Source organism: Oncorhynchus clarkii, unplaced genomic scaffold (genome assembly GCF_045791955.1).
Source record: "Oncorhynchus clarkii lewisi isolate Uvic-CL-2024 unplaced genomic scaffold, UVic_Ocla_1.0 unplaced_contig_9334_pilon_pilon, whole genome shotgun sequence".
Classification (NCBI taxonomy): Eukaryota; Metazoa; Chordata; class Actinopteri; order Salmoniformes; family Salmonidae; genus Oncorhynchus; species Oncorhynchus clarkii.
The window spans coordinates 104,715-126,842 of NW_027258101.1; the positions used below are offsets into that span (position 1 = coordinate 104,715).

General features: G+C 43.3%; 2 protein-coding genes across 2 annotated transcripts; both read right to left on the reverse strand.

Moving 5' to 3' along the window:
• Nucleotides 1-5,512: 5,512 nt before the first annotated feature.
• Nucleotides 5,513-9,493, reverse strand: LOC139395386 (zinc finger protein 432-like). Its single transcript, XM_071142963.1, has 2 exons — nt 8,332-9,493; nt 5,513-7,294 (listed from the first exon to the last, which is right to left on the reverse strand). Exons 1-2 carry the CDS (start codon nt 9,280-9,282, stop codon nt 5,630-5,632), a joined length of 2,616 nt encoding a protein of 871 aa, XP_070999064.1. The 5' UTR covers nt 9,283-9,493; the 3' UTR covers nt 5,513-5,629.
• A 7,632-nt stretch (nt 9,494-17,125) lies between these two features.
• Nucleotides 17,126-20,449, reverse strand: LOC139395383 (oocyte zinc finger protein XlCOF6-like). The gene is made up of 3 exons (XM_071142959.1): nt 20,371-20,449; nt 19,338-19,893; nt 17,126-18,777 (listed from the first exon to the last, which is right to left on the reverse strand). Exons 2-3 carry the CDS (start codon nt 19,833-19,835, stop codon nt 17,299-17,301), a joined length of 1,977 nt encoding a protein of 658 aa, XP_070999060.1. The 5' UTR covers nt 19,836-19,893; nt 20,371-20,449; the 3' UTR covers nt 17,126-17,298.
• Nucleotides 20,450-22,128: the final 1,679 nt, after the last annotated feature.

The following is a 22,128-nucleotide window of genomic DNA, read 5'->3' on the forward strand; positions in this document are numbered from 1 at the left end:
CGTAGTGACGTTTTTGACACGACGTCAATCAAAATATGGCTACGACAAAATAAAAGCCGTACTATGCACGAATCACGAATACGCGCTTTCTAGCTCGAATGTACAGTGTGGGTTTATCAGTCGTGCCGTGAGCATAACTGAACATGTTATAATGGGTGTTCCCCCCCACCATTTTGAACAGCAATTTTAATTTGTCTTTTCACGCTATCAACGGTCACCCAATGCAAAAGCCATGTAAGACAGACTGAAATGAAGATTCACATTTTTTAGATAGGTGTCAAATAATGGTAGATTAGCAATCTTATCCGGATTAATTTGTGTTTATGTTAAAATTACACATATGACTATTGTTATCTAACTGAAGCTAGAGTTTCACCTTTGTCATTATTGATCAATTAACAAATAATTACAAATCTAAGATTTTCTTACATTTCTGTCCTCACAAAATGTTGATGTGACACTACATACATACACTTTGCCTGTGACGCTTGAACCCTTCGTTATACTAGGACCCTTGGTTATGCATAAACCTTCTTACTCAAAGATCTACTCCAACAACACATTGCTGTCACCATTTTTATTAACTCTAGTTGGTGTTCAGCAATAAATTCCAAACATTCTTTGAAATGGACAACATACACTACATGACTAAAACGATTGCTGTCACCATTTTTATTAACTCTAGTTGGTGTTCCCCCCCCCCCCCCCCCCCCCCGTTGCTATAACAACCTCCACTCTTCTGGGACGGCTTTGGAACATCGTTGCGGGGACTTGCTTCCATTCAGGCACAAACATTAGTGAGGTCGGGCAATGATGCTTGTAATTAGGCCTGGCTTGCGATTAGGCCTGGCTGATTGAGGTCAGGGCTCTGTGCAGGCAAGTTCTTCCACATCGATCTCGACAAACCATTTCTGAATGGACCTCGCTTTGTGCACAGGAGGATTGTCATTCTGAAACAGGAAAGGGCCTTCCCCAAACTGTTGCCACAAAGTTGAATCATCTAGAATGTCATTGTACGCTATCGTGTTAAGATTTCCCTTCACTGGAACTAAAGGGCCTAAGCCTGAACCATGAAAAACAGCCACAGACCATTACTTTTCGTAGGCATGTGTACAGCTGCTCAGCCATTGAAACCCATTTCATGAAGTTATTGTGCTGATGTTGCTTCCAGAGGCAGTTTGGTACTCGGTAGTGAGTTTTGCAACCAAAGACAGACGATTTTTACGCACTGGTTGTTTCAGCACTCGCCGGTCCCGTTCTGTGAGCTTGTGTGGCCTACCACTCCGCGGCTGAGACGTCCCGAGATGTTTCCACTTCACAATAACAGCACGTACAGTTGACCGGGGCAGCTCTAGCAGGGCAGAAATTTGATGAACTGACTTGTTGGAAAAGTGGAATCCTATGACGATGCCGCATTGAAAGTCACTGAGCTCTTCAGTAAGGACCTTTTACTGCCAATGTTTGTCTATAGAGATTGCATGGCTGTGTGCTCGATTTTATACACCTGTCAGCAACGGGTGTGGCTGAAATAGCCAAAATCCACTCATTTGAAGGGGTGTTCACAACCACTACAAAAACAAAAACATCTAAACATCAACTCTTAATACAAAAACTCCCCGGCTAAAATGTGAACTCAACTTGAACAGGGAGCCGAGCAAGAATAATTTCAGTTTGAGATAGATTTACAAAATATAATTATATTCCAAGTTATACATACAGGATACAACAGCAATGCATTGTGAATTTAGAATGAACTAGTCATGGTGGTAAGATTGCTGACAAGTCTTTTAAAACCAGAAATCAAGACACATTGACCCAATGGGCCCAATCCTAAACGCCCCCTAGACCCTATGCCATATGCACTTGTGGAGATCGGAGAGGTTTTGTCAGGTGTAAGCAATCTGGTAATAGCTCCACGTTGCTCTCTGATAGGCTAGGTGGAAGTAATACCATATTGCTTACAACCAATTAGATTATCTTACATCTCCACAAGTGCATAAGGTCTAGATGTCAACTTGGGATTGGGCCCTTCTCCAGTGGTCCAATGATAGGAAGTCGGCTGTATACAGGAAGTCGGCTGTATACAGGAAGTCGGCTGTATACAGGAAGTCAGCTGTATATAGTTCTACATTCAGCCGTTTTGTCTTTGGTAACCTCAGTCATCTTGTCCCTAGATCTGCCAACATGGAGGGGTTGTCAAGGTGACGGTATTACCACCAGACCAGAGGTCACTAGTCACGAAGACAGTCAAATTCCACGTGACAGTTTAGACACGGTAATTAGGCTTCTCTGATGCTACTGATGGTCATTAGTAACCTACCAAACTAACTGCCTGGTACTCAGCACTGTATCGTCCCTTTAAATCACTCTGACATCAATGTAAATGTATTAAAACATCTCATCAAAACACTTCATGAGAACCCATGAGCTCATGTTGCGCAACATTTCTATAGGCTATGTAACTGCGTGAGAAAACAGAGTGATGGCCTCTATTAAAAAGAGGAGGATCCCATCAGCTTTCTATAGGCTAGGCCTATTATATTTATAAACTTTCCTAATATTAAGCACATTGCTTCTCTTTTACAACAGGAGTATAGCCTACCTGGCTGGCATGAAGATGAACCACGGGGAAAAGCGTCCTCCATTTTGCTATTTAAGTGCATAGTTGACATTCTCCCCCCCCCATACCCCTGTTTCGATACAGGTGCATGATAATGGTCCATTCTAAATCAAAACTAATTTCACACACATATTATTTAGTATATGTAAAGACAAGATTAAATTAAAAATAGTCTGATGGGTGACAATATTAGCCTATCACCTGTGAATTATGTATTATCACTTGTGAATGACGCCCAGCTTGTGCAGTAAGGCGAGGAATAACTCATGCATTTTTTTGCGACTTCTTCAAATCGTAGGTCGCACACCGTATGTAGCCCAGCCCATAGGCCTATATGTTTTGATAAGGTTTTTTTATCACAACTAAAGTGGCCAAATAACTCCTTAAAACGAAGCACAGGGAGTGCAGGTAGCCTCGTGGTTAAAGCGTTGGGCCAGTAACCCGAAAGGTTGCAAGATCAAATCCCCGAGCTGACAAGGTACAAATCTGTCGTTCTGCCCCTGAACAGGCAGTTAACCCACTGTTCCTAGGCCGTCATTGAAAATAAGAATTTGTTCTTAACTGACTTGCCTAGTTAAATAAAGGTAAATAATAATAAATATTAAACCGCTTTATAACCGGTGTAGAGCCTAACTGGCAGACATAAGCTGTGTGAGTTTTATAACCGGTGTAGAGCCTAACTGGCAGACATAAGCTGTGTGAGTTTTATAACCGGTGTAGAGCCTAACTGGCAGACATAAGCTGTGTGAGTTTTATAACCAGTGTAGAGCCTAACTGGCAGACATAAGCTGTGTGAGTGTCACGTTTGGGGAAGATAATTTTCACCATAAATATGCACCTTTTATAATAAACTATTAAATGCACAATCACATCTGCCTTCACTTTCGGGAACAGTGTTTTCCTGCTAATTGATTGCATTTTGGAACATTCGCACTAATAGTCTACCACCGTGTGCACATTGATACGCTTCTAATGTGAAGAAAAAACCGAATAGAAAAAGCCTTAATAGTTTATCAACATTGTAAGCTAAACGTTCTGATCTGTTGCATCAGCCTCACTGCTTTAAGAAAACAAATTGGATGTGAGTTGCTGTATTCAATTGGGATCTGTCGCATCCCACAACTGTCCTACAGTATGTTTGGCATATTTATTTCTTGCACAGAAGAACAGTTGACCAATAGCATAGGTCAACTTTTGCACTATGGGGGGATAGTACATTGGGCATAAGCTAGTGCTGTTGGTTAGACCGACTCATCTGATTGGCTGACGAAAAGTAAAATGTGGACAGCTCTCTAACATTTTCAATATGCGCCTCGGAATTGGACGCTCGCAGTTACGCCCCCCGATGTGTCTGTCTTCATTACTTCTTAGCTGAAATGACTGTGAGATGGACCAATCACGTGACAGGCATTGGACGCGTGCAGTTACGCCCCCCCGATGTGTCTGTCTTCATTACTTCTTAGCTGAAATGACTGTGAGATGGACCAATCACGTGACAGGCATTGGACGCGTGCAGTTACGCCCCCCCGATGTGTCTGTCTTCATTACTTCTTAGCTGAAATGACTGTGAGATGGACCAATCACGTGACAGGCATTGGCTACATCTGAAGGATCATGTGAGTGAGAGTAATTATAATTATTATAAAACCCACATTGGCCGTAAAAGGCACCCATTTTCTTTTTTATGGGGCATTTCAGCCACACAAGGGGGATGCCACCGGGAAACTCGAGGCCTGCTGAGAATATTGTCAAGTGCTTGTCCAAATTGTGAATGAGAGACTGATGAAGTGTGTTCTGCTTGCGACTTTTTTTTCAAATCATCCGAGTGCCATCAGGCAGCCTTATAATATATTAAGAATAAGAACATATCACAATTAAAGTCGAATAAATAACTCTGAATGAAGCATATGAGAGAACCGGTTTCTTTGTTAACCTCTCAACACAGAGTTGAGTGCATGTGTGCACTTCCTTTGAAATCGTTTGGGGAAAATATCATTTATATTTTATTAAGCTATGTTCAATTGTGATATATTATATTAAATGTTTATACCTTTTTTAAATGTATTTTTTATTTGACTAGGCAAGTCAGTTAAGAACAAATTCTTATTTACAATGACGGCCTATCCCAGCCAAACCCTAACCCAGACTACGCTGGGCCAATTGTGTGCCACCCTATGGGACTTCCAATCAAGGCCAGTTGTGCTACAGCCTGGAATCGAACCAGGGTCTGTAGTGACGCCTGTAGTACTGAGATGCAGTGCCTTAGACCGCTGCGCCACTAGGGAGCCCAAAGGTCCGAATCAGTGGCTTGTAGGCTAAACATGTTTATGATAATTAAATGGTCAATTGCCATGAGACCGGCAGTTATTTACTTGACAATCACCTGCTGACCGCCACAGCACTAGTGAGGGCCAAGCAAGGGCACGTGGTAGGTTGGGGTTTGGGACATCCTGAATCCAAAATGGCACCCCGATGGGCAGGGGTCAAAAGTAGTGCACTATATAGCGCATAAGGTGTTATTTGGGACAGGAGTCTAGGGCAGTGTTCCAATACTTTAGAAATGCTTCCTTCTGTACATAGCCTGTAGTCTTGTGGTAGCACAGCTGGATGCTCTATGTATGCCTCAGCCTCCCCACTGGAGACCAGGGTTCAATCCCTGCATCTACTCCTCACTGTCTTCCCTCCTCATCTGTCTCTGTCTCTACTTCTAACCTGTCTCTATTAGAAACAATTACAACATCAAATATACCCCCCTTTAAAAAAAAACACACGCTTCACATCTTGTTTCCTTGAAGTAGTAAACACACCTGTAAGGGATTGGACAGGTGTAAACCAGGTTACCATGGTGTCTGATGTGGGTAGGGCTAAGGGACATGCTGATTGGGTGGTGGGTAGGGATAAGGGACATGCTGATTGGTTGGTGGGTAGGGATAAGGGACATGCTGATTAGGTAGGGATAATGGACATGCTGATTGGGTGGTGGTTGAGCTTTTTTCATGGGTCTCTTTATTAACTCCAAGCCTTCCCACAACGAAGGGCGCCTTCCGCTTCGTTCCATTCTTCTTTGCGGTCTGCAGTGTCATCATCGGATTGGCTGGGACTCATGGGCTCCGCCTTCAGTCCGATGCTAGGCAACCAATCCCTGTCCTCAACGTTGCAGTCTACATCATCAGCATGAGCCTGTCTGGGACTCACGGGAGCACCGCAAGCATCCTCCTCTTTCAGCTGGAGTGACCGAGACGTTCCCTGCTCCTCCGATTTAATTGAATCCACATTCAATTCCTCCCTACTCTCTGTAGGCTCACTCCTCTGAGTGTCGACCCTCTTAACAACCATCTCCTCTCCTGGGTGAGTTTTTCTCATGTGTCTCTTTAAGTTTCCAGAATCACTCCAAGCCTTCCCACAACAAGAACAAACAAATGGTTTCTCCCCCGTATGAGTCCTCAGGTGTCTCTTAAGACAGCCGTTTTTTTTGAATCCCTTACCACATTTAGTGCACAAGTGTGGTTTGAGAAAAACACTTTCTGACTGGGAAGTAGTCACATCACTCTCCCTCTGCTCTGGCGTGTGCCTCTCTAGATCAGATTTCGCCTCCAGTCTTTTGCTAGGCAACCAAGTTCCTCCCTCGTCACAGTCTTCAGAATAATCATCGGCTTGGTTGGGACTCATTGGTGCACCGCTGGCATCCACCAGTATCCTTCTGATGTCCTCTTTCAGCTGGAGTGACCGAGACGTTCCCTGCTCCTCCGATTTAATTGAATCCACATTCATTTCCTCCCTACTCTCTGTAGGCTCACTCCTCTGAGTGTCGACCCTCTTAACAACCATCTCCTCTCCTGGGTGAGTTTTTCTCATGTGTCTCTTTAAGTTTCCAGAATCACTCCAAGCCCTCCCACAACGAGGGCAAACAAACGGTTTCTCCCCCGTATGAGTTCTCAGGTGTCTCTTAAGACAGCCGGCCTGATGGAATCCCTTTCCACATTCAGAGCACACATGTGGGTTCTTCAGAGGATCCCTTGGCGGGTGTTGTGTTTTTATGTGTGATTCCAGTCTTTCTGCAGTTATGAAGCTCTTCTTACATTGACCACAGCAGTGAGGGTGATCTGTGTGAAAAACTAGCCGGTGATGTTTAAGGCTTGATTTTACAATGAACTGTTTCCCACAATCCGAGCAGTGGTGAGGTTTCACTGTGTATTGTTTAACAGTATGCCTTCTCATGTGTCTCTTTAAGTTTCCATAATCACTCCAAGCCTTCCCACAACGAGGGCAGATGTACGGTTTCTCCCCAGTATGAGTTCTCTGGTGTATCTTAAGACTGCCGGCCTGCGTGAATCTCTTTCCGCATTCAGAGCACATGTATGGTTTCTCTCCAGACAAATACAGGAAGTGTCTTTTCAGATTGGTAGCAGTGGTAAAATTATTCCCACAGTGATCACAGATATGTGAGCCAGGCCTGTCTCCTGAGAGGGTTTTGTGTTGTTCAGCATTAGACCAGCTGTGGGGTTTCTCTCCCGTCTGTGTTGCCTTGTGTATTTGAAGGCCACTCTGCCCCGGTGTCTTCCTGCAGTCGACAAGCCGCACAGACACCCTCTTCAGACCGCACAATAAGGCGCCACCGGGAGAGGCACGACTCAGGGACTCTGCGAGGGTGGAGGAGGGCAAGAGAGGCTTGTCCTGGAAATCAGAAAAAATAGACATGAAATCAAAAATCAGGGTGCTGGGATTTTTCTGTCATTGAAGTCCTGGAAAAACACTTTCAGGGTAAAGGACTAAAACCAAATAGAAAGTATGTAGAAAAGATAACAGACTGATACATGTATCAATAATATAATCTGAGAACTAACAATCATCAAAATAAAAACTAGACAGTCAGGGAGAATAAACAATGCCCAAAACAATTCATTTAGCAGAATTGATTCAGATTTTCTTTGTTTGAGCAAGATAAAACATCATTAACCATGGCAAAATGCATAGAGTTCAGGGAAATTAGCTTCAAACGGCAAAATCTCTCTCAGCTCCATGGAGAAATTTGAAGAGTTGCAGAAAATTGGCTTAAAAATGCTACGAATTCTGTAGACCGCCAAGATGGGGGCCTCTAAGATGCTGTCCAAAATTCAACTGAGCCAATGGGCCGAACCCGCCCATTGCCACGCCTCTATACCACGCCCCCATGCCGTACCCATTGCCACGCCCCCACGCCACACCCCTATGCCACACACCCCATGCCACACACCCCATGCCACGCCCCCATGCCACGCCCACCCCCTACGTCCATTTTTGATCCAGAAAAACCCTTAGTGTGGGAAACTCTCCTTCCTGTCAAGGAATTTTGAAGTCTCAAGAGTCTTTCCTCGATTAATCTCATCCTCGATTACTCTCATCCTCAATTACTCTCATCCTCGATTACTCTCATCCTCGATTACTCTCATCCTAGATTACTCTCATCCTAGATTACTCTCATCCTCGATGACTCTCATCCTCGATGACTCTCATCCTCGATGACTCTCATCCTCGATGACTCTCATCCTCAATGACTCTCATCCTCGATGACTCTCATCCTCGATTACTCTGCCTCCTTCTCAAAATGCTTTGAAAGACAAAGTCCAAGAGGTGGAGCCTCAGTTATTCTCCTCCCAATGCATTTATAAAAAGAAGGGGAATCAAGGAAAGACTGTTGGGAACAAAATACACAATGACTGGGAAATACTCACGCAACTGTGGCGCTCTCGAGCCGACTCCGCCTCCAGTCCATCGCTAGGCAACGTAGCGCCTCCCGCTTCGTTCCATTCTTCTTTGCGGTCTGCAGCGTCATCATCGGATTGTCTGGGACTCATGGGCTCCGCCTTCAGTCCGATGCTAGGCAACCAATCCCTGTCCTCAACGTTGCAGTCTACATCATCAGCATGAGCCTGTCTGGGACTCACGGGAGCACCGCAAGCATCCTCCTCTTTCAGCTGGAGTGACCGAGACGTTCCCTGCTCCTCCGATTTAATTGAATCCACATTAATTTCCTCCCTACTTCCTGTAGGGTCACTCCTCTGAGTGTCAACCCTCTTAACAACCATCTCCTCTCCTGGGTGAGTTTTTCTCATGTGTCTCTTTAAGTTTCCAGAATCACTCCAAGCCCTCCCACAACAAGGGCAAACAAATGGTTTCTCCCCCGTATGAGTCCTCAGGTGTCTCTTAAGACAGCCGGCCTGATGGAATCCCTTTCCACATTTAGTGCACACGTGTGGTTTGAGAAAAACACTTTCAGACTGGGAAGTAGTCACATCACTCTCCCTCTGCTCTGGTGTGTGCCTCTCTAGATCAGATTTAGCCTCCAGTCTGTTGCTAGGCAACCTAGTTCCTCCCTCTTCATTCCAGTCTACGTCATCTGATTGGCTGGGACTCATAAGTGCACTGCTACCCTCCTCCTGTGTCCTCCTGATGTCCTCTTTCAGTTGGACTAACCAAGACATTCCCTGCTCCTCTGATTTCATTGAATCCGTATTGTCCCACATTTCCTCCATGACTTTACGCCTTAATAAGCGATGATTCATCCCTTTAATTTCAGAGCCATCTAATCCACACCGTTCACACAGGTAACGTAAATTGTCCTCAGTTAAATTCCATAAACTCTTTTCGATTTCATCCATCAACGTTTCCTTCTCTGAACTCATTTTGTCTCAGCAGAGTTAGAATGTTTCTTGGTTTAAAAAAAATCTACAACAACTGGTTATTGACCGTAGCTGTCACTAATGTGAGGTGTCTCCTATATCTCCCTTTACACTGGGAGTTGTAGTTTTTATTTAACTAGGCAAGTCAGTTAAGAACAAATTCTTATTTATAATGATGGACTACACCGGGTCAAACCCGGACGACACTGGGCCAATTGTGCGCCACCCTATGGGACTCCCAATAACGACCGGTTGTGATACAGCCTGAAATAGAACCAGGGTGTCTGTAGTGACGAACTCTAGCACTGAGATGCAGTGTCTTAGACCGCTGTGATACAGCCTGGAATTAAACCAGGGTCTGTAGTGATGACCTCTAGCACTGAGATGCAGTGTCTTAGACCGCTGCACCACACAGGAAGCTTCAGGAGGTGCTGTTTGGCCAGTTATTCCAGGGTGAGCGTTATCTCAGAACACCAGATCTTCTTCCTGTCACCAGAACAATGGAATCTCTTTGTGAGGTCACCTGTGTAAAAATAGGCAGACATGGTGTAAAGGTCAACTCGGACGAGATCAGTTTTTTACCAAACTGCCCCCTGTAATTTATTTATATTTTTCCTCGTTCAAACTTGACCGTTATGATAGAAGCCTGGAGGCTGTTCTAGGCGTGCAGATATTGCAACGTGTCTATGGATAGCCTAATATAATATTGACATGCATTAAGATTGGAGAAAATCTAAATAATACCAATAAGAACCGTGAACTGTACGCTGACATCTATTTCAAGCTGTTGTATTTGGCCATTTATCAATTCATTGGCAGAATAGCATGCATTTAATCTTTTAAAAAGAGAAATAGGCACTAGGAAGGTTTATATATGACAGACACATTGAATTAATCTGTAGGCTATGTACATAGCAAGCACTGCACAGCCTTTGTTCCCATGTTCTTACCCAAACTGCAAGCAGCACCTATTAAACACTGTAATAGCGCTCAAAACACAGTGATGTCGATTCGCTAAGGATAAGTACTATCAGAGGATCTTGGAGTTTGCAACAACAACAAAAAAAGACTGTAGGTTATTCCGGCTAGAATTATTATTCTCCCTCCATGTGAAAATTACTGGACATGCCAGATTCGCAAGGGGAAAAAAATTCGGTTAGTTGAGTTCTGTGCTCATAATTACTTTACGCGATCTCCCCCAGTAAAACGAACCCCGTCCTAACGGGGACGAAAGCCTTTCAAATATGTCGTGACATTCTATTTCTGTCAAGTCCATCAAATGTTTAAATGTTCTATATTTCCCCGTCACCATTTCATGTTTACTTCATAGAACAATATAATATAACAATATTAGTGATCTTTAATACCATTTAAATTGAAAAGGTTTCCCACAAATGAGGACTTTTATTTTGAAGGTTACAATTTGGAATTTTAGAAGCTAGCTAGCTAAATAACATAACAGGAACATTAGGTACAGCAGCTCATTAATTATATGTAGAGTCCCCTGCCTGTTCGTACCATACAGAAAACAATTGTCGTTTTATTCCTGTATCGACGATGTTTGAGCAGAGATTCAAATGAGTTAGCAGGAGCTATTGAGCAGCTAGCAACCCAAGTAAAAAAAGTAGCAATCTGAAGACCAGGTACATAACAGTAACTAAGCTATGCAACCCTGACGACGAACTAACTACATCGTTTGAATAATCCCGACACCTAATGCTTTACTGACTAGCTATATTCCAAAAATTCTTGCTTCAATCAAATAAGAATGGCGTCCACCATCTTTGGTATTGATACCGTTGTGAAGCGGGCAAGAATAACCAGAGATACAGTTATGGAGATGAGAAACTCCAGTGTAATCGTGTTAAGGACCATTGATTATGTTGCCCATGCTTCGTCAATGGGCCGCGTGGTGCATTCTGGGTGATTATTGGACAACTCCTTTAAGGAAGTGAATGGGAGTCCATTGGGCTCCAGCTCAAAAACCCAACATTAGCATGAATTACGTGAACAAGAAGTACAACATTCAAAAAAAAAATTTATCGGGGTGTGAGATAATTAACTTGTTCCCTGTGATATCGTATAGCTTTAAAATCATGACATGACGTACTATTGAGGAAAATAGGCCGGTGTCTCGACCCATTCCCTGACTTTTAAGAAGGAATTGCGTGCCGATTCGTTTTTTACAACCACGTGACGCAACACATTGGTCGACATTCATGTTGGCAGAGATCGAAAAAGTACCCAATTGTCAAACTTCAGTAAAAGTTTAAATACCTGAATAGAAAAGTAGAAGTGAAAGTCACCCAGTAAAATACTACTTGAGTAAAAGTCTAAAAGTATTTGGTTTTTACACATACTTAAGTATCAAAAGTAAAATTATAATATAATTTCAGATTCCTTATATGAAGCAAACCAGACACCATTTTCTTGTTTTTTAAGTGTATGGATAGCCAGGGGGCACACTCCAACACTCAGACATAATTTACAAACGATGCGTTTGTGTTTAGAGAGTCTGCCAGATCAGAGGCAGAAGGGATGATCAGGGACTTTCTCTTGATAAAGTGGGTAAATTTGACAATTTTACTGAACTGCTAAGCATTCAGAATGTATTTGGGTGTCAGGGAAAATGTATGGAGTAAAAAGTACACGATCTTCTTTAGGACTGAAGGGGAGTAAAAATGCAAGTTGTGAAAAATATAAATAGTAAAGTAAAGTACAGATATCCCCCCCAAAAAACGACTTAAATAGTACTTTAAAGTACTTTATTTACACCACTGCATATGGGTCGACATTCAGATCCAGCTGAGATTCTTATCTCCTCATTCTATAATAGCTCTGGCATAACTAAGCACTTCCGTGTCACGAGTTTTGGAATCTTTCAGAATAATAGTCCAGTCCTTGTATACTTTGTAAATTAATAATTTGGGCGAAAATAAATGAAAAATGTGTACAATTGTTGATATTTAAATGGTCAACAATTTTGGTGTGTGTGTGTGTGTACTCTCATCATTTATTGGACTGTACATAATTGCCTGTACGTTGTGTCGCAGTAAAAGGGGATCCATTCTACTCAGGAGCACTTCTACTTTCCAAATCCACAGAGTTCACACCCTGAGGAGCGTTGCTGCTCGTTTTGCGGCTCTTAAAGCAGTAGCGGTGAGCGGGTTAAGTCACTGGGGCAGGGTAGCCTAGTGGTTAGAGCGTTGGACTAATAACCGGAAGGTTGCAAATTCAAACCCCCGAGCTGACAAGGTCAGCTCGCTCTGTCCCTGAACAGGCAGTTAACCCACTGTTCCTAGGCCGTCATTGAAAATAAGAATTAGTTGTTAACTGACTTGCCTGGTTAAATAAAGGAAAAACAAAAAAAAGCCATATTACGACCTATGTTGTGATAATTGCGTTGATTGCTCTATAAACCCAACCTATGTTGTGATAATTGCGTTGATTGCTCTATAAACCCAACCTATGTTGTGATAATTGCGTTGATTGCTCTATAAACCCAACCTATGTTGTGATAATTGCGTTGATTGCTCTATAAACCCAACCTATGTTGTGATAATTGCGTTGATTGCTCTATAAACCCAACCTATGTTGTGATAATTGCGTTGATTGCTCTATAAACCCAACCTATGTTGTGATAATTGTGTTGATTGCTCTATAAACCCAACCTATGTTGTGATAATTGCGTTGATTGCTCTATAAACCCAACCTATGTTGTGATAATTGTGTTGATTGCTCTATAAACCCAACCTATGTTGTGATAATTGTGTTGATTGCTCTATAAACCCAACCTATGTTGTGATAATTGCGTTGATTGCTCTATAAACCCAACCTATGTTGTGATAATTGTGTTGATTGCTCTATAAACCCAACCTATGTTGTGATAATTGTGTTGATTGCTCTATAAACCCAACCTATGTTGTGATAATTGCGTTGATTGCTCTATAAACCCAACCTATGTTGTGATAATTGTGTTGATTGCTCTATAAACCCAACCTATGTTGTGATAATTGTTGATTGCTCTATAAAGCCAATTGCTCTATAAAGCCAACCTATGTCGTGATAATTGCGTTGATTGCTCTATAAACCCAACCTATGTTGTGATAATTGCGTTGATTGCTCTATAAACCCAACCTATGTTGTGATAATTGCGTTGATTGCTCTATAAACCCAACCTATGTTGTGATAATTGCGTTGATTGCTCTATAAACCCAACCTATGTTGTGATAATTGCGTTGATTGCTCTATAAACCCAACCTATGTCGTGATAATTGCGTTGATTGCTCTATAAACCCAACCTATGTTGTGATAATTGCGTTGATTGCTCTATAAACCCAACCTATGTTGTGATAATTGCGTTGATTGCTCTATAAACCCAACCTATGTCGTGATAATTGCGTTGATTGCTCTATAAACCCAATCTTCAATGATTTTACAGAGTTACAGTTCTTATAAGAAAATCAATCAATTGAAATAAATTCATTAGGACTTAATCTGGATTTCACATGACTGGGCAGGGGGTGAAGCCATGGGTGGGCTTGGGAGTGTGTAGGCCCACCCACTAGGCAGCCAGGCCCACCCGCTGGGCAGCCAGGCACAGCCAATCAAAATGATTTTGTGTCCCCAAGAACAAGACCTCTGATTGTGCAAAAGTGCATTTTTCATTGAGTGTCAGGCCAGTCTCCTGGAGTCGGGTCAGAACTGCTGTGAGCCTTACATCATGTTCTGCTCTGTCCCTTCCGCACACGAGCACATCGTCCGCATGGACTATGACGCCACTCAGCCCATCCAACAGCTGGGACATGCGTCTTTGGAAATGCTCAGGACCGGAAGCGATTCCAAATGGCAAAACATGAAAACAGTAACGGCCAAACGGTGTTATAAACGTTGTGAGTGCCCTACTCTGTGATGACAGCGGTATCTGCCAGAAATCTGAGCGGGCATCCAGCTTTGTGAAGACTTGTGAGCCATCCAACTGAGCCAGTGACTGCTCCACTGATGGTATGATGTGTCTCTCTCTGCAGAGTGCCTCATTCAATTTAGTCATGTCCACACAGATCCTTATGTCCCCATTGGCTTTTGGGACCACCACCATCTCTGCACGCCAGTCTGTGGGACTCTCTATTTTAGACACCGCCCCAATTTCTTCCATCCTCCCCAACTCTTCCTTTACTCTGGCGGGGGGTGGTATGGGCATAGGAGACAGCATCCTCTTTCAAGCGGATTTTGTAGTCACCTTCTATCCTTCCTAGACCAGAAAATACTTTTGGGAATTTATTTTTGAAAACCTCACCTGGGTCCTCCAGTTCACTCACTCTCTCAATGAGTTGCAATGCTTCAATTGCTGGCAGCCCCAGCAACGGTCTGGCGAAGACAGGCTGGATGGCACTTTTGTCTTTACTCTCCAGTTTAATCACCAAGTGAACTACCACTGGTTAAATCGTATTACTGGGCCCGTACAGTTTTTTTGTTTGTAGAGAGCAAAGGGCCATCTCTGCTATAGCTATACAGCCTAGTTGGGATAGCTGTCACTGCTGCCCCAGTGACTAGTTTAAATGACACAATCTCCCCATTGAGTTTAATGTCTGAATGCCAGCCAGCGTTGTTTTCCTTTACTTCTCCCAGAAAGATGCTGTCCTGCTTGTACCTCCTCTGAAACCTCATGCATTTGCTTTAATCGACAGACAGCTGAAAAGTTCCTCTCCTGTGACATTTCCTGCATTCCGCATCCTTTGCTGGGCAATCTTTCCATCTGTGGAAAAGGGGGACTTCCCACATTTGCGACAAACACTTGAACTAGCTATTGGTGCTGTCTGTGATTGTTTTCTCCGTGTGTGTCTCTGTTCTGTGTTCTCCTCCGTTTTTTTTAGCTCGGTATGAAAATGCATGTATTTCCTCACTCTCTTCGCTCTGCAAGGAGCTGCTGTCGCGCAGAATCGTCTGCTGGCTTTTCACTGTCTCCCTCTGCCTAACCTGGTTTACAGCTTTGGACAAGGTAAACTGGGAATCCAACTGTAACTTTTCAGAAAGTGATATATTTCTTATTACCACTATAATCCGATCTCGGATCAGCTCTTCCCTGAGCGCGCCAAACTGACAATGTTCTGCTAGTTTGTGAACAGCTGTGATAAAACTGTCGGTGGTTTCACCCTGCTCCTGTTTGCGCATATTAAACCTAGCTCTCTCAAAAATAATGTTGCGTCTCCCTACAAAATGCGTTTCAAAACAGTCTTTAAAACGCCACTGTAGTTAAGTTTCTCTTCCTCGGTCAACGTTGAAGCATTTAATATATCCTCGGCTTCATCACCCAGAGTAGATCAGTGTATTAACTTGAAATGCCTCATTTTTCACGTTTAAGCCTGATGCTACCCTGTACCTTTCAAAGCGCCTGATCCATTTCGGCCAGTTTTGAATGTCCATACAATCAAAATTCTCCGGGGGACTAATGCCAAATCCGTCAGCACTAGCCACTGGCCTGTCCGTGTTGGCGCCAGAGGCCGTTAAACTTGAGAGTCGCAAACCCTGAAATCCCGCCAGCTTCTTCCTCTTGCAACATGTTGCTTAGCAGTAACTTAGTCCTTGCTCGTTAGCTAGCAAAATAATGATATGCGCTGTTTTTATCTCCAACACTGTCCCCTCCCTGCTTTGAAACAGTCTGAATGTATGATTTACTTGGTACGTCCTTCACATTTCTGTGAATTTTAAAACCACTTCTGACACCATGTAGTATGATCTAAAATAAGGACGCGCAACAACGAGGTTCTAGCTCCAGCCTGTTTATTAACCTAACCCTCGCATGTCCTACATAGGTACGGATACCCGCAAGGGACATCCTACTACAGCTTGAACCCTAGGTTATGCTTGAACCCTAGGTTATGCCAGGACCCTAGGTTATGCCAGGACCCTAGGTTATGCTAGGACCCTAGGTTATACTTGAACCCTAGGTTATGCCAGGACCCTAGGTTATGCTGTGACCCTAGGTTATGCCAGGACCCTAGGTTATGCTGTGACCCTAGGTTATGCCAGGACCCTAGGTTATGCCAGGACCCTAGGTTATGCTGTGACCCTAGGTTATGCCAGGACCCTAGGTTATGCCAGGACCCTAGGTTATACTTGAACCCTAGGTTATGCTTAGACCCTAGGTTATGCCAGGACCCTAGGTTATACTTGAACCCTAGGTTATGCTTAGACCCTAGGTTATGCCAGGAACCTAGATTATGCTAGGACCCTAGGTTATGCATAAACATTCTTACTCAAAAATCTACTCCAACAACACATTGCGGTCACCATTTTTATTAACTGTAGTTGGGGTTCAGCAATAAATTCAAATGGACAACATATCTAAACATCAACAGTTAATACAAAAACTCCCGGGCTAAAATGTGAACTCAACTTGAACGGGGAGCCGAGCAGAATCATTTCAGTTTGAGACAGAAAAAAAAAAAATTGTTAGACATACAAGATACTAGCCTGGGTAGCAGTCTAGTTGTGCTTACATTCCACACAGTATCCATTTTTTCTAATTCTAATATGCCAAACATGGCATGGAGAGTGGAATGTTAGCACAAAACAGGTCTGGATGTCAGGCTAACAGGATACCCACATTTGTCATATAAAATGAACTGGTCATGGTTGGTAAGATTGCTGACAAGTCTTTTAAAACCAGAGATCAAGAAGACACCTGATCCAATGCCTTCCGATGGCCCCTAATGAGAGGAAGTCGGCGATACAAAGTTGTTTTTACAGCTGTTTGTCTCTGGTAACTTCAGTCCCCTGGTCCCAAATCCCTCCCTAGAACTGCCAACATGGAAAGGTGAGAGCCAAAGGGACAGGGTGAGTAAGTATTAGGGATGGACTGATTGTGTGGTACGTAGCGATTCCCGACAGAGACGGGCTGGATTTGTGTCTCCTGATGTTTCTTCATACTGCTCAACTGGGCGAAGGCTTTATCTTACAGTGTGATTATGGCTGTGTGTCTCCTGATGTTTCTTCAGACTGGTCAACTGGGCGAAGGCTTTACCTTACAGTGTGATTATGGCTGTGTGTCTCCTGATGTTTCTTCAGACTGGTCAACTGGGCGAAGGCTTTATCACACATGCGGCACTGGAACGGTTTCTCTCCTGTGTGGGTCCGCCGGTGGTTTTTCAGGACGTTACCGTCAGCAAACCTCCTCCCGCAGTCAGGGCATTGGTACGGTTTCTCTCCAGTGTGGATTCGCATGTGGCTATTGCAGTGGCCCTTCCTTGTGAATCTCTTGTCACAGTAAGTACAGCAGTAAGGTTTCTCACCCGCATGAATCCGGAGATGAAGTTTTAAACTCCCTGCCAGAGAGAAACTCTTCCCACACTGAGGGCAAAGGTAAGGCCTCTCTCCAGTGTGTTTCCTCTGATGAACAAGTAAATTACCTTTATTGGAAAAGGTCTTGTCGCACTGGGAGCAGTGGACCCGGCTAGGGTGGGTCCGTGCATGATCCTTTAGAAGAGCCTTGGTAGAGAACACCTCCCCGCAGTGGGGGCATGGAAGAGGGTCTTGGTGCCTGTGGATGGGACCCAGTGTCTCCCCCTTGTGGTTCTCCTGGTGATGCCGTTGTAACGTTTTTGTATGACGAAACTTCATCCCGCACACCAAGCAGTGGTAGGGTTTCTCTTCTGTGTGAGTTCTGATGTGTTTCTTTAAATTTCCACGATCACTGTAACTGTTTCCACACTGAGGGCAGGAGTACGGTTTCTCCTCAGAATGAATTCTCAGGTGTCTTTTAAGACTGGCGGCCACAGGGAATCCCCTTCCACATTCCAAGCACACATGTGGATTCTTCAGAGGATCAGTTGGCGGGTGTCTTGTTTTTATGTGTGATTCCAATCTTGCTGCAGTTATGAAGCTCTTCTTACATTGACCACAGCGGTGAGGGTGATCTGTGTGAAAAACCTCCCGGTGATATTCAAGGCTTTGTTTTCCAATGAATTGCTTCCCACAATCAGAGCAGAGGTAAGGTTTCACTTTGGGGTTCCCTGTGTGTTGTTTAACAGCATGGGACCTCATGTGTTTCTTTAAGTTTCCAGAATCATTGTAGTCTTTCCCACAACGAGGACAAACAAACGGCTTCTCCCCAGTATGAGTTCTCTGGTGTCTCTTAAGATTGCCGGCCTGCGTGAATCTCTTTCCACATTCAGAGCACATGTAAGGTTTCTCTCCAGACAGACACAGTAAATGTGTTTTCAGATTGGTAGCTGTGACAAAATTCTTCCCACAATGATCACAGATATGGGAGCCAGGCCTGTCTCCTGAGAGGGTTTTGTGTTGTTCAGCATTAGACCAGCTGTGGGGTTTCTCTCCTGTCTGTGTTGTCTTGTGGATTATATGGGTACTCTGCCCTGGTGTCTTCCTGCAGTCGTCGAGCCGTACAGACACCCTCTTCAGACCGCACAATAAGGCCCTACTGGGAGAGGCATGACCTGGAGACTCTGGGAGATTGGAGGGGGGTGGTAGAGGCTTGTCCTGGAAATCATAAAAATAGAGAATCAGGGTGAGAAACACTCTCGTACTTGTCAAGGAATTTTGAAGTCTCAAAATGTAGCCTAGTGGTTAAGAGCATTGGACCATTAACCAAAAGGTTGCTGGTTTGAATCCCCAAGCCGACTAAGTGAAAAATCTGTCAAAGTGCCCTTAAGCAAGGCACTTAACCCAAATTGCTCATGTTAGGGCGGCGCACAATTGGCCCAGCGCCGTCCGGGTTAGGGTTTGGCCCGGGGTTAGGCCGTCACTGCAAATAAGAATTTGCTCTTAACTGACTTGCCTAGTTAAATAAATGTAAGTCTCTCTGGATAAGAGTGTCTGCTAAGTGACTAAAATGTTTTTTTTTTTAAAAAGGTGATCTCAAAGGTCTTTCCTTGATTCACATCATCTTTGATTACTTGGTCTTCTTAAAATACATTGGAGGATAAAAGTCCCAAGAGGAGGAACCTCCGATATTCTCCTTCAATGCATTTATAGGAGGTCAAGGAATCAAGGGGAAGACTGTTGACAAACAGAACACTTTCTGCCTGGGAAATACTCACGTAACTGTGGCTATCTGGAGCTGACTCCGCCTCCAGTCCATTGCTAAGCAACCCAGCTCCTCCTTCTTCATTCCAATCTTCAACGCAGTCGACAGCATCATCATCATCACATTGGCTGGGATGCAAGGGTTCCGCTGTCAGTCCGTTGCTAGGCAACCAATCCCCGTCCCCTTTGTTGTGTTCTTCATTGCGGTCTACATCCTCTGATTGGCTGGGACTCATGAGTGCACTGCTACCCTCCTCCTGTGTCCTCCTGATGTCCTCTTTCAGTTGGACTAACCAAGACATTCCCTGCTCCTCTGATTTCATTGACTCCGTATTGTCCCACATTTCCTCCATGACTTTACGCCTTAATAAGCGATGATTCATAACTTTAATTTCAGAGCCATCTAATCCACAACGTTCACACAGGTAACGTAAATTGTCCTCAGTTAAATTCCATAAACTCTTTTCGATTTCATCCATCAATGTTTCCTTCTCTGAACTGAGTGGATTCATATTGTTCTGCTCGTGTGGCAACAACGACAATGCAGTCAATGGCAGGACTTTAGAGTACCTGTAAAAAATATTTATACATCAAAACACTCATCTGTAATTTCATGTCATATTTAACTGATATTTAAAACATATAACCAGCCGTTTTGAGATCAGCCTGGAACGTGGCCATTGCTCTGTTAGCATGAGTTAGCTGGCTAGCTAGTTACTTAGCTATTCTATTCATCTTGTGTAGGGGACCCAAATCAATCCCAACATTGGAGCAAATCAGTCGGGACGTAACTAGCAAGCATAATAAATCCAATAGCTGTTATAATGTGGACTGTAATATTGGGTTTGTCTTACAGTCCACGCTACAACAACTACAGCTAGATAGCTAGCGGTGTACAAGGCAGCTAACGTTAGCGGAGCTAGCTAGATCAGCGTGGGCTAACTTTGCAGGCTATCCATGTGGACCTAGCTAGTTTACGACTACATGGTTATGGCTATACCTATCGACAAAGTGAATATAATTTCGCTATATGCGCATACGAAATACCTGATTACTCTAAATATATTTTATTATATAGTCTGTGACTTTCCTTCCGATGTGTCCTGATGTATACCTTTTTGACCTCCGGGAGCATGTCGATGGCGTCATTTCCGGTATGGTAATAAGAAATCCTTCTAAATAAAAGCCCTTATTTCAAGACTTGACAATTCTTCAAACCTTCCCACCCACTCCATCCCTTCTCTCTCTTCCGGTGAATGATAGGATAAGTTGTACCAGACAGTAGAAGCCAGCTCCTCATTAAATGACCGAACCATGTTATCAACAATCACCTGTTTATTAGGTGGACATGATAAAGACAACACAAGACATCATGTACCTAGGACCAGGGGTGAAATTCAATTCGTTACCGGTATGAGACCTACCATGTTTTTTTTTACTTGTCTATTCATAAAATGACATATAGATGCATAGATTACACATAGTGAAAACATGTTTTTAGGAAATGTGTTCAAATTTATTGAAAATTAAAATACTGAAATATTTTGTTTACATAAGTATTCATACCCCCGTGTCAATACTTTGTAGTCGCACCTTTCTGGGTAAGTCTCTAAGAGCGTTCCACACCTGGATTGTGCAACATTTGCCCATTATTCTTTTCAAAATTCTTCAAAATCTGTCAAATTGGTTGTTGATCATTGCAAGACAACCGTTTTCCGGTCTTGCCATAGATTTTCATATATGTTTAAGTCAAAACTGTAACTCAGCCACTCAGGAACATTCACTGTCTTCTTTGGTAAGCAACTACCGTGTAGATTTGGCCTTGTGTTTTAGGTTATTGTCCTGCTGAAAGGTGTATTCATCTCTCAGTGTCTGGTGAAAAGCAGACTGAACCAGGTTTTCCTCTAGGATTTTGCCTGTGCTTGGCTCCATTCTAAAACTCCAGTCCTTATCGATGACAAGCATACCCATAACATGATGCAGCCACCACGGTGCTTGAACATATGGAGAGTGGTACTCATTAATGTGTTGTATTGGATTTCCCCCAAACATAACAGCTTGTATTCAGGACCAAAGGTTCATACTGAGCCCTCCACTAATATTGACACCCTTGGTAAATATGAGCAAAACGGGCTGTGAAAAACATTTATTTGCTGTTTGTCCTCTTGGTCTTTCATTCAAACATTCACAAAAATCGAACCTTTAATTAAAGTAAAATTATTGAGAAAAAAAAAACGTGAAATAAATTAATTATATATTTTTCTCTAAAATATGTGTGCCACAATTATTGGCACCCCTAGAAATTCTTATGAGTAAAATCTAACTGAACTATGTTCCCATTCATATTTTACATTTTTAAGTTCACCTGAGTGATTAGGACCACTTAAGAGGTAAGCTTCCTGTTGACTTCCTGTTTCACTGGGGAATAAATATGAGGTGACACAGAGGCCAAGTTCCCATAGTCAACCATCACCATGGGAAAGACCTGAGAATACAGTAATGATGTGCAACAAAAGGTTGTCGAGCTGCACAAATCAGGAAATGGCTATAAGAAAATAGCTCAACGGTTGAAAATGCCATTTCCACTATCAAGGGCGATATAATTAAGAAGTTTAAAGCAACTGTAAATGTTAACAAATCGGGACAAATTGTTAGGATACATGGTATCATGGACTCCATCATGTACCAGCAGATATTAAATCAAAACCTGACTGCCTCTGCTAGGAAGCTTAAACTGGGCCTTGGTTGGATCTTCCAGCATGGTTCACTGACCACATAATCAAGGGTTTGCCATAGCCATCCAAG